The 13,063-nt window shown below is 34.9% G+C and overlaps 1 protein-coding gene across 1 annotated transcript; it reads left to right on the top strand.

Annotated features, from left to right (window-relative positions):
- The first annotated feature begins 10,415 nt into the window (after window positions 1-10,415).
- On the top strand, window positions 10,416-11,372 carry LOC139005456 (olfactory receptor 6C2-like). Its single transcript, XM_070407685.1, has one exon. It carries the CDS (start codon window positions 10,416-10,418, stop codon window positions 11,370-11,372), a length of 957 nt encoding a protein of 318 aa, XP_070263786.1.
- The last annotated feature ends 1,691 nt before the right edge of the window (window positions 11,373-13,063 follow it).

Genomic DNA, 13,063 nt, shown 5'->3' with positions numbered 1-13,063 from the left:
TTCTTCCCAAACAGCCTTCTTCTGTGCAGAATTCAATCCTTCCTACAATCTCCTCAACTCTCACGCTGGGAAGAATTCTCAGCAGCTCCTGGTGCCCAGGTAATCCTTATCCTGCCTCTGAAATCTTAGCCATGTATTTGACTCTACATGCTACCTGATGAACTAGTTATTTTTTCATCTCCACTAGACAGTGACTCTGAGGTTAAGGTATTGTATTTCGAGTTTTCGTTTGTTTGTTTGTTTGTTTGTTTTTGCTCTCTACAGCTAACAGATTGTGCAGATGCTCAGTAAGCATTTTTGTTGTCATTACATCTCCCTCTCTCCCAATTCCTGTACCTTCTCTACACTGCAGATTGTTTTACCCTCTTTAGCCCTATATTCCCCATCAATGACAGTAATTTTCAAACTCTTTTAACTCAAGCCATAAGGTACATATTTTCCATCACAACCTGGTCAAAAAAGTTTCACAAAACAATACTTACTCTTACTACATACGATATACTCTTTTTTCTATTCCATTACATTATTTTTTTCATTCTTTTTTCCTTCCTTACTTCTTGTTTAATGCTGGCTGAAGCCAACTAAATAGATTTCACTCCCCACAGTTGAAAAATACTGACCTTCAAGTAAAGATTCTAGAATGCCCAATTATTTTCTAAAATCTAATGTCTGTAAAACTGAGGCTACACATTTTTATACAAGATTACCCCTTATCTCAATTGTCCATCATATGGATAGTACCATGATTATTTTATCCCTGGGGATTGGTAACTTAAAATATTTTTCTCTCTCAGTCTATTTTGGAACTAGCAACTACCCCTACTGATTGATTTGTCATCTCTAACATCCCAGCTGTGTGCCTCTTTTTCTTAATCCTTATCCAAAACCATTAAAGTGTATCTGTCCACAATTACATGCTCTGTAAAACATATCACGGTTTAATTTCTTTAACAAGGCCCTCTACTACATAAAATTTGATTGTGTAAGTCTTTTTAGCTATCTGTCTATTAATAAAAGGTATAGTTGTGATGTAAAAAAAAACTATACCCAGGAATTTTTTATGCTAAAGCTTGTTTAGCTCCCTGTGTTTATAAAGCTAAAATATAGAATTATATGTTTTACTTTTATAACTTAATCCTATATTTTAAATACGCTTAATAAATATGCTGATGGATATACAAAATGTGTGGATGTACACATTCAAAATACTAGCAATAGTTATCTCTATACTTTGTATGATTTTTACATATATTTTCTTTTTATTATTATATTTATTATTTTACAATTAAAATTGTGTATTTATAAAAATGGATAAATAGGGGGAATCACTTCCTATTAATTTTAAAAGACCTATGGTGATGTAGTTTGCATATCCCCTGTTTCTGATGCTCATGTCTACATCTGTCCCCAAGAACACAGTCCCCACTGCTGCCTTTAGGACACTTGTTACCCCCACAGCTATTTACAAACTAGATTTATTGGTGACTTTGGAATCAGAGTCACCAAGGATCTGAGTATTTATTTACTTATTTACAGACTGAGTACATTTTTTTAAAATGTGCTAGTGTGCCAAAGGCATCATATCTTCAAGTTCTCTAAAAAACAAAAAATGGTCCTACACACTCTAGCTTTTTCCCCCCTCCTTTTTTCTTTTCATTTTTAATTAAATTTATTGGGGTGACAGTGGTTAATAAGATTGTATAGGTTTCAAGTGTACATTTCTATACAATGTTATCTGTATGTTGCATTGTGTGCCCACCACCCAAACCCAAATCATCTCCCATCACCATATTCAGTATTTGTCCCTTTGCTACCTCACCTCCACCTTCTTTCTCTCTGGTGACCACCATACTGTTGTCTGTTTCTATGAGCTTTTGTTTGCCTGGTTTGTTCACTTCTTGCTTTTAGTTTTATATCCCACATATGAGTGAAACCTTATGGTACTTGACTCTGTCTGACTTATGTTGCTTAGCATGGTATTTTCATGATCCATTCATGTTGTCACAATTGGCAGTATTTTATCTTTCCCTTTGCCTGAGTAGTAATCCATTGTATATATGTACCACATCATCTTATCCAATCGTCCGTCAAAAAATACTTTTGTTGTTTCAATGCCTTGGCCATCGTGAATAATGCTGCAATGAACATGGGGGTGCATATGTCTTTGAAAACAAATGCTTTCAAGATTTTGGGGTCGATATCCAGAAGAAATTCTGGATCATATGGTAACTCTACACTTAATTTTTGAGAAATTGCACTGTTTTTCCACTGTGGCTATACCAGTTTACATTCAGCAGTGAGCAAAGCTTCCTTTTTCTCAACAACCTCAAAAACACTTGTTATTACTTGCCTTGTTGATAATAACCATTCTAACAGATGGCTATTATGTGAGGTGCTATCTCATTGTAGTTTTGATTTGCATTTCCAGAATACCTAGTAAAGTTGAACATCTCTTCATATATCATTTGGCCATTTATATGTGTTCTTAGGAGAAGCCAGTTAGAGAAAGACAAGTGTCACATGATCTCACTCATGTGTGGAATCTAATGAACAAAATAAACTAATGAACCATATAGATCCAGAGACATGGGAGCATGGAACAGAGTGATGATTCTCAGAGAGAAGGTAGGGGGTGGTGGGGGCAGGGAGGGAGGAGTGATAAACCAAAGAACTTATATGCATATATGCATAATTCATGGACACAGACAATAGCGTGATGAACCCTGAAGGGTGGGCAGAGCTGGAATAGAGGGGGTCAATGGGGAAAAAAAGAGGGACATCTATAATTGTTTCAGTAATAAAGATAAAAATTTTAAAAAAGAAGACTGCTGTTCAGTATCTGATAAATATTCAACAGGCTAATTAATATCCAATAGTGCCCTAAAACTATGATCTTTAGGATATATTTTCTACTGAACACAAATCTACAGTTAATGTATCACTTCACAGTGGCTGGAGTTTAGGCAAAAGTACATAGCCACGTCAAATCCCTGTGCATTTTCCTTCATAATTAATTATTGGATGGCCCTGGTAAATCATGACATAGTAAAGACAGACAGTCATTTTCAGATTTATTTCTAAAATTTGGAGGATTTTTATCAATAATTTATTTGTGTAACCTCCTGCGCACTCACCTACTATCCTTCCCCTGGGGTTAAAAACAGACTTACCTGACAGGTGGATTATGAACTACAATATTCCCTCTCCTGTTTTATATTGTTTTATCTACAGATAGATGTCAGACTGTTTAAATTCATGAAACAAATGGTCTGCCCCAAGTGGTGGGGTAGAGTTGGGTTTCTAGAACTGTCTATCTGAGAGATATGGCTAACTCCGGAGGTTCTGACCAGGATGTTCAAAGCCACATTTTAAATAGTTCTATCTATAATAAAATTGGTATTTTAATCTCCCTCTACTTGCTTACTTTTTGTTCTCTTGGTGACTCAAAACTCAAGGAAGGAATAAGTGTGGGATTCCTTCAGACCCCACAATGCCAATAGTGACCCAGAGATACAAACATGGTGTGCATATAATGCGGTTTTATACATTGGAAGCCAAATGTGGCAATACACTTCAAAATTCTAATATGTAAGTGGGTTTTACATCAGAAATTCCTCTTCTGATCATTTAAAAAGAAAAAATCAATGATGTTTATAAAAAATGAGAATTTTAATATATAAATGTTAATGATGAACTATGGGAAGCTTTATTAGATAATGGCTTACACGTAAAAAGAGTACAATACAGAAAAATTATGATACAAACATATATTTTTACCCAGGAAAAGTATGTACAGTTGTCAGATTAGATATTATCTCTATAATACTTTCAAGAATTTTTGTTTTGATAGAAAATGCAGACAAAACAATTTTGTTGTCTTTTGTTACCACTTTGTTATCTATGGGTTGAAGAGTAGTGAGAAATCTTGTCATCATACAATTATTGTTCTGCACTTGGAATGTGTCTCTTAAAATTGTTGCATCTTATTGTCTCCAAGGACACTATTCCCACTGCTCCCTCTAGGTATTTTGCCAAAATTCAGTGCATATTAAAATCATTAGTCATGTTGGAACTTGGTCACAAGGGCCCTTTACTTATCCACACAGAGGGCCCCTGTGCATCCATAAGAGTCTGAGATTATAAAAGTCATCTTAATCTTCCTTCACTGTGTAAAAATCGTTTCCCAGAGAAAACAGAAATCATCTCTTTCAAAATCTTCTTTAAAAATTACCTTATATTTCTTAGACATTTAAAATACATGAATTTTATATCAGATTTCTGACATAAGAAATTGTTCCCTATGTTTAAAGTGAAATAGAATCTATAGTGAGAGCCTTTTGGACTTTCTACTAGAAAACAAATTATCCATGAATGTGCATGTCTTCATAAAAGGAGCATTTGGACACATTAACTGACCCCACTTATACTTTTACTTTGACCTTGGGAACTACCAGGATTACACAGTCAACTGAAGCCAGGATTACCTTCCATAAGAGTAAGTATGTTTTTGTTTGGCAATTCAGTTTCTTTCATCATTCAAAGTTCTAGTTCTTTAGTCCTGGAAAATATCACTAATATGCTTAAAATCTGTGATGCCAATATTGGGTGTCCCTGAAAAATGGAATAGTTATTTCTAATGTTAATTTGTATTATGAAAAAGAAATCTGAAGGGATTATGTTCATTTGAAATATTTATTACATGCATCACTAGAGAGGGGTCAATACCTGCTCACTCTTTATCCTTCATGTTTGTAGCACTACCTGTCATATCATAGATTCTCAATAAATACCTTCTGAATGAATGCATGAGTATTCATAACAACATTATATACAGAAATGTTGTTATTAGAAATCAATGATTTCATTTTATTTGCAAATATTCCTTTAAATATAATAAATAGAAAATTCACTTGAATCAAAATGGTCTTCTAGAACATTCACTTAAATTTTTGGATCACAAAAGTTAAGTATTGGTGATTGAAAAAGGGAGGAGAGTTTAGAAATATGGAACAATGCTCTGAGTTAATATGACACAGTGAAGTATTGAGAGCTTAAGAATTTTCTCAGTTTGGTTCAAAAGGTCAATTCCTATAAGACCTTATCTAAAAAGGTACCTGATTAGCAGCTAATTATTTTTCCCTCTCAGCCTAGATTACTGCTCCTTTTCTCCAAACATGCCTATAAACCATAGGTAATTCTCTGTCTCTAGCACTCTAATGCTGTTATTTGTTACTGCCTTGATTGAAATAACTAGCTTCAATTCACCAGACCTTAGGAAAACACACCTGTAGCTTTCTTATGGCGTAGAGATTGCTAGAAATAGGTGAAGCCATTAATATACCAAACTAATTAAGTTTCTTATGGAAAATTCTTTTCTCTTTGAAATGCAGAGAAAACCAAACACATAGAATATTTACAACTATTTACAAATGGAAATAGCTGCCCATGTAATTAAGTGTTAATGGGGGTTGAGGAAGAAATGTGAAGTACCTATTGCCTCATGTTCAAAACTGCAGTCTCTAAACTCTGCCCTTAGCATTTCTTCACAGCACATTGAACAGGTTATAAGAGGCACCAAAATTCACAAGCTTTATAAAGAATGCAGGAACTGTCCTAGTCATTGTTGCTCAGCGGTTAGAGTGAAGGGTCTGGGTTTTGATTCCTGGTGAAGGGGTGGTATCTGGGTTGCAGGTTCATCCCAGGCCTGAGACAGGGCACCTGCCAGAGGCAACCAATGCATGTGTCTGTCTCACTCACTTCCCACCCCTCCCTCACTTCCACTCTCTCTACAAATCAATGGAAAAAAAGTATTCTATGATGAGTATTAACAAACTAACAAAAGGATGCAGAAAAAACAATAGTGTAGTGGTCACTGATTAGTGCCCTCACACATTAGCATCAGTATTACAGCAGGTGATGGGATGGGAGGGAGGAGGAGGAAGTGAAAGGAGACAAAGCTTTAACTGACTACCTGCCAGGCACTTTGGTGAACTATCCAATCAACAATCACAAAGATTCCATGAACTAAATATTATGGAGGAAACTGAGCCCTAAGAGGAAAAGGGAAATGAGAACTCCACAGTCTTACTCCAGAGGCTAAAATACCTTTAAAACACATGTTAAAAAAAAATATAGCAAACATGATAGTCATTCTCTCATTATTTCCACAAACTTTGAAGGAACTCTTACTTTGCCCATGGAGATAAGCTTGCTGCTTGGGACAAAATGTCAAAATAAAATTTATTTATATAGTTTGACAATTTATTCATCAGAGAATGATACATAATAATCACATACTACAATGGGAATAGTAAGAAGAAGAGATACATCAATCTTAAAAAGTTATAGATAGATTCCTCGTGGAATTATGCCTAAACCAAAACTTAAAATAGGGATAGAGCAGTTAGAGACTACAAGTGTAGAGATCTGTAAAAACAAAAGGACCAGCATCTGAGAATCTACACAGGTAATTTTACGTATCACCTTTAATGGAAACCGCTAGTAGATAAGTCTAGTGAAGCAAATTGAATAAGGAGAGATGACACCAGCAGCTCGACTCTGTAGGTCATACTCTTAATCACTATGATATACTGTCTCTTGCTGGTAGCCAATGCAAGTACCCGAGTAGGAAAAAACAATAAATGAGGGAAATTTTATGGACTGATAGCAGAAATATTAGAAAGCTCTCCATATGATAACTAAGAAGCTTAAGTTTTATAATGAGGGCAAAAAAGAGTGATTGAAAGAATTAAAATTAATGTTTCAGTTACAAAACTCCATTTCACTTTTAAAAAAGAAATATTTTTCCTTAACATGATATCACTCTTCACTTCCTACCAAATTCCACCACCTCACTTTAGTGATTCACCTTTATGCATTTGCGCTGCCTCCCTCAACCCAGGTTCAACTTGAGTCTGGAACAATTACATCATTTCAATGTAATAAGTAGTAAAGATGTCAGTATCCATCCTCTGTTCTGGTCTTCAAACATCTATTCATGTGCATCACAGCCTTGGATCTTTTATTTCCCTTGCCCATATTACTCTTAAGATCTAGTAGTTCTCTGTATAAGTTATAAGACACCGATAGTGTTACTGTGGCAAATTGCAGTGCAGGAAAATTTGTCAAATATCTAAGGTTTGTCTTTAGTTTCAGGTCACACCAAACAGGAGAACACCCTTTTGCTAATTCTATACCAATCTTTAGAATGGGAAGACTATGTAACTTTCTAAGTCTTTATTGCCTGTGTTCAAGGAGCAACTTAATTACTGTTCCCCTTAGATCTCTACAAGGAGAAGAAATTGCAGAAATCAAATCTATCTCATTTTTCTATCTTTCTGCTATTCCCCTCCATGTTAGTGGAAGACAGTAAAGGTCCTCAAACATCAAGATCTTATTCAGAACCACTAAATCATCTAACCTATTCCTCAACTCTCTTATCCCCTGATAAAGAAATTTTATAAATTCTCTAAGGATGAGAAATGTTGTTCTTACTCATTACTCTGAATAAAATATTTATTGCCTGGAATATTTCATTAACCTAAATGCTTGATGCATTTGCAACTCAAACCCAATAATGCATTCCTTTTTCTCCTCTTCTCAACTCTTACCTAAAGCCAACATTAATTAACTTCCATTTAACTGAGAGGTAGATCAAGAGTTTCAAAGAAACACATAGAATGGGGTAAATGTCAGTTCACAAATATTGTCCACAACACATAGGGGACAGTTAATCACATCTGGGCTTTAGAAAAATGATTCTGATTGTATTGATTTTAAAATACTTAATGGAAAAAACAAAGATATATGTTAATCATATGTTAACAAGTTTCTGCAATATTTCACCTATGAGATAAAGACACTGAGGGTATAAGTAGTGTTATGAGTGAGAGAATAAAAGGAACAAATTAAAAAGATAACAGAAATAGCAGGACTTGCAGAAAACTGAAAATCAGAGTAAAAGAAAGAACAATAAATATTGTTTTTAAATGAGATTTATTGTTGAAAGGGAAGGGAACACAGTCATGAGTGCCACATTAAAAATCTTGAAATATGCACATCTACAGGACTCTCAATAGGAAATCATAAGATAACAACATAAGACCGCCTAATACTGAATAGTAATGAATGGTCGCCTAATTCCAGATGCAATTGTACATATTTTATCTATATTATCTAAATTTTTCATTATAACCATATGATGTACATATAATTTTATCTGAAGTTTTTACACATACACACACAAATAAAAGACACAAGATAAAGAAATTAATCAAATTGCTCAAAGACTTTCAGGTGGAAAAAAGGAAAAGTGTAAGATCAAACCATCTAAGTCTGATCTGGATGTCTAATAACAAGTTGAAGTCAGAATACTGTAACATTTTCCTGCAGATGTAAATGTAGGGATCATCAGCCTACTTGAAATCACCTTATTTATTAGAACTTCCTAGAGAAAGGGCAGAGTAAAAGAGATATTGCCTCGAAAAAATATTTCAGGTGCACCAACAAATTAGAAAAGGAAAAGGAGCTATGAAGGAGAATGGGAAAAAAGAGACAAAATGATAGGAAGAAATTCAGGATAATGTGAGATGGTAGAAAGTGAGCTGTAAAGACTTTCATAAGTTCACGGTTTACTATATGCAGAAGAGAACTTGAGTTAAATCAAGTCTGAAGTTTGTTTAATGATTGAAACAAGAGGGAGGCCAGTGGTGATGTTGGCTTGAGTAGTTTAAATGATGCAAAGACCACATGAGTTGATATACAAGTGGTTAATAAGACGGAGAAGACAATTATTAAGGAGGTAAAATTTAAGAGAGAATGTTGTAGTATATTTGAGAAATTGTTAAGCCTTATTAAACCTGATATTGCTAAATGATATTTATAATGGGTGGTAGTGTGTATTTCAAGCTGAAATAGGCTGACCCAAAACATTTAAAAATCAAGATATTGCTCTTCAGCTCAATACATATACTTCAAATGTTCCCTTATTTGTCTGTCACAAATTTCAAAGTAAATATATACAACAAAAAGTGAAAATATGTCATTGTCAAATGTATTTAGAAAGAAATAATTGAAAAACATAAATAAGAAAAAGTCAATATCAAAGCTCAGGTCTTAACTATAATGCCTTGATGGGAAAAGGACTCTCAAAATCTAGAGAAAAATGAAACTATAGATGTACCACAGTTTTATAATCCTCTCATCTGCTGATGGGCACTTAGGCTGTTTCCAAATCTTAGCTATTGTAAATTGTGCTGCTATGATCATAACGGTGCAAATATTCTTTCTTATTGGTGCTTCTGATTTCTTGGGATATATCCCTAGAAGTGGATTTACTGGGTCAAATGGGAGTTCCATGTTTAATTTTCTAAGGAAACAAAGCAGATAGTTAAAGGGCATTAGGGTTTTCCCTGTCAAAAGAATTTAAAAGGAAATTAATAACCAGAGTAGATAATTCCAGATTTCTGCTTGTAAGGGGGATGGAGGGATTGATTTCTTTGTAGCACTAGGATATACTAAAAAACATAAAAATGTATAACATAGATATTCTAACAGTTGAAGTAGAATATAGCCAAGGGTAATATTAATGATATAAAATACATATATTTGATATAAAGTTTCTGTGAGGAAAACCTCAAAAAGATTGTTTTGTAACAAGTTTTAATGAACCTTTAAGAGCATGCATCCAATAAAAATATTTTAAATAACCTCAGAGAAACTCCACTGGATAAAATGAAACAGAATAAACTATGTGATAAGATTTAATTGTCAGTTTGATTACTAACACACATGTAAATTTTAATGCAAGGATTTTCTTAGCAGAGGCCTTTGTTAGTTTAAGGAACTTTCCTGGTAGAAGCATTTCTGGAGTTAGGAAGTAGGGTAAATTCAGAATAGTAGATCCAAAACCACTTCTCGGAAGTAGGGAGAAGTAAGAATATTACACACAAAAGCAATTTTTAGGACATGCTTTCATTAATGTTTATAATATAACTAGAGGCCTGGTGCATGAATGTGTGTATGGGTGGGGTCTGGCAAGGGGGAGGGGCAGAGGGCAGTTGGCCAGCAGGCCCCACCCACTGTTCGATCTCCTAGTTGAACTTCCAGTTGTACTCCTGGTCAAGGGGACAATTTGAATATTAGCCTTTTATTATATAGGATTTGTCAGACACCAATTACAGTTAAATTGTAATTAGAAGCAGCAGTGCAAATATGTGATTTAAATATGAGCAGTCAGTTTATGTAACACAAACAGGTAATCAAACATTGGCATGTATGATATGCTTACTTCCCACTGAGCTAGGAATCACTCTCCGATTTACTTCTCTTCACGTTAGAAGATGACCTGGACTCTGGAGTTCCTCATATAAAGTCTTATTATTTGAAGCAGAATGAGCAAAAGACAATAATCAAGGATGAAAAACCAAACTACAGTAACAACCTTCATCTTGCTGGGACTGACCGATGACACTCCTCTGAAAATATTGCTGTTTATCTTTCTATTTCTTTCCTACATGTTAAGTATATCTGGAAACCTAACCATCATCACCCTCACTCTGATTGATTCCCACCTAAAAACACCGATGTATCTCTTTCTTCAAAATTTCTCCTTCTTAGAAATGTCTTTCACAACTGCCTGTGTTCCCAGATTCCTATATAGCATACTATCTGGGGACAAGTCCATTACCTATAATGCTTGTGCCAGTCAACTCTTGTTTACTGACCTCTTTGCAGTAACGGAATTTTTTCTTCTGGCTGCCATGTCCTATGATCGCTACGTGGCCATCTGCAAACCCCTGCATTACACCACCATCATGAACAGCAGAGTCTGCAAGAACATCATTTTCTCCTGTTGGGTAGCAGCATTGATCATCATTCTCCCACCAATGAGTCTGGGTTTGGGCCTGGAATTCTGTGATTCGAACGTCATTGATCATTTTCTCTGTGATGCCTCTCCTATCCTTAAGATCTCTTGCTCAGACACCTGGTTGATAGAACAGATGGTTATCATGTGTGCTGTGTTGACATTCATCATGACCCTCATATGTGTGGTTCTTTCCTACATTTATATCGTCAGGACTATTCTAAGGTTTCCCACTGCCCAGCAAAGGAAAAAGGCCTTTTCCACGTGTTCTTCCCACATGATTGTGGTTTCCATTACTTATGGAAGCTGCATCTTCATTTATGTCAAACCTTCAGCCAAGGATGAGGTAGCTATAAATAAAGGGATTTCACTCCTTATTACTTCCATTTCACCCATGTTGAACCCCTTTATTTACACACTGAGAAACAAGCAAGTGAAACAAGCTTTCCATGACTCAATTAAGAAGATTGTATTCCTCTTAAAGATGCGGAGAAAAAGGAATCAGTGAATCCAATTAAAAGGAAGGATAAATAGGCTGAAAACCCAAAGCTTCTAATAGTATTTGTCTCTGCATGACTTACTCTAGTCATATCGACATTCTCACTTTGTTGTTATGTTAGACTTGCTTACTGTGAACCTTGACTATTCGATTTTTCACTCCCCAGTAAAACTAAATTCTAAGTTATTTATGCTTACAGTATGGCAGAAATTTCTGTTTTTGCCAAACATTTTGTTTGCTATCCCAGGAAACACTGTAGGCCATATTGTTCTGACACATTTCTACCCTGTAAGATGTGACTATGTAGCTTATATTGTAGCTGACAGAATGAGTGTGGAAGTGATGTGCACCATTTCCAGACCTGCTCTATGCAAATATTCAATAGGTGATCCACCATCCCTTTTCCCCCCTACTGGCCAGATATGCATGCTTCCATGACTTTGTAAGCTTCATGTTGACAATGATTGAGCTTGAACTTCCGTCTCAGGTATAGCCTTCACCCAAAGACAGGCTATCACAGCTAGTTTGATAAAGCTTCTCCTCTGCTTCACCTCCAGTCAGTTGTCATCTGACTTGAGAGGTAAAGTATCACAGCACTATCCCTGCCACTTACTAAGGGAGCAATATTGAGAGTCACCTCTAATTGGCTACATGGGTGCAATTATGACCCACCCTCAACTTAGAAATACATACTGTTAAATTTAATGGTATAGACATTATGTCTTGACTATTGGCATACTCCTACTCAGACAGCCATAAAGTCAAACCTGGCCCAGGACAATCAGATGGGGAAAAATAGTGTTAAAAGTAATATACACAAAGTTGTAATACCACCCACCCTTCTTCAAATCTCCTGCTCTTATAAGCCTTTCCCGTGAAGTTCCTCTGTTACATCCTCTTATATTTGCTGTGAGGTAGAAATTAGCTAAATAAAATTTTAGCTATTTAATATTTTTCAAATACTTGTTTAAAATAACCAATGTTTACATTACCCTTTCCACTCTTTAATGAGTCTATCATACTGAGAATATTGTGGAAAAAACATGGCTCTGTAATATTTAGTTTTTCTTGACTCTTTATGTACATTGGTAGCAGTAAAGTATGTAATTTTATCAGAAGTATATTTAAGATATCCCACAAAGGTTTGTGCATAAAATGTTGAGCCCTCAGTCAATCTCTTTCAGATTCCATAAGCTTAAAAGAGGGAGTAAATATAGCCCCGTGTACAAAAATGTGCTTTATATTGCAATACCCAATACATCTGAATTCTTACAGGCTAGGATAAATTGAATAAATCTGAAGATGTGTGTGAGGAGCTAAGGTAGTTTTCTCACACCCAATAATTGATAATTCACTATTAAATCTTTGGTGACCTCTTACTAAATAATCTGTTTCCATATTATTCTGAAAAATTATATGTCTCTAGAGGTCAGATACATAACTTCTACTAACTACCTTGCAGCTATTTTAATAAAGTATTTAAAATATGCAAAAACATAGATTGTTTTAAAAAGTAATGGAACATTCACAAATTCAGAACTATATATAGGAATTTTTATGCTAAAGCTTTTGTTAAATATTAAAGTCATATTTAGTTTCCTGTGTTTATAAATCTAAAATATAGAACTTTATGTTTTACTTTTATAAAGTACTCCTATATTTTAAATATGCTTAATAATATGCACATGGATAAGAAAATG

The sequence above is a fragment of the Myotis yumanensis genome, unplaced genomic scaffold (assembly GCF_028538775.1).
Source record: "Myotis yumanensis isolate MYYU_CA2020_CCGP unplaced genomic scaffold, mMyoYum1.0.hap1 SCAF_3, whole genome shotgun sequence".
NCBI classification, from domain to species: domain Eukaryota; kingdom Metazoa; phylum Chordata; class Mammalia; order Chiroptera; family Vespertilionidae; genus Myotis; species Myotis yumanensis.
The sequence above is the reverse complement of the archived record's forward strand: the minus strand, read 5'-3'. Positions and strand labels throughout refer to the sequence as shown.

What these genes read in the sequence shown, in the direction of transcription:
- LOC139005456 (XM_070407685.1), top strand. Translation starts at nt 10,416, where the DNA reads ATGAAAAACCAAACTACAGTAACAACCTTCATCTTGCTGGGACTGACC.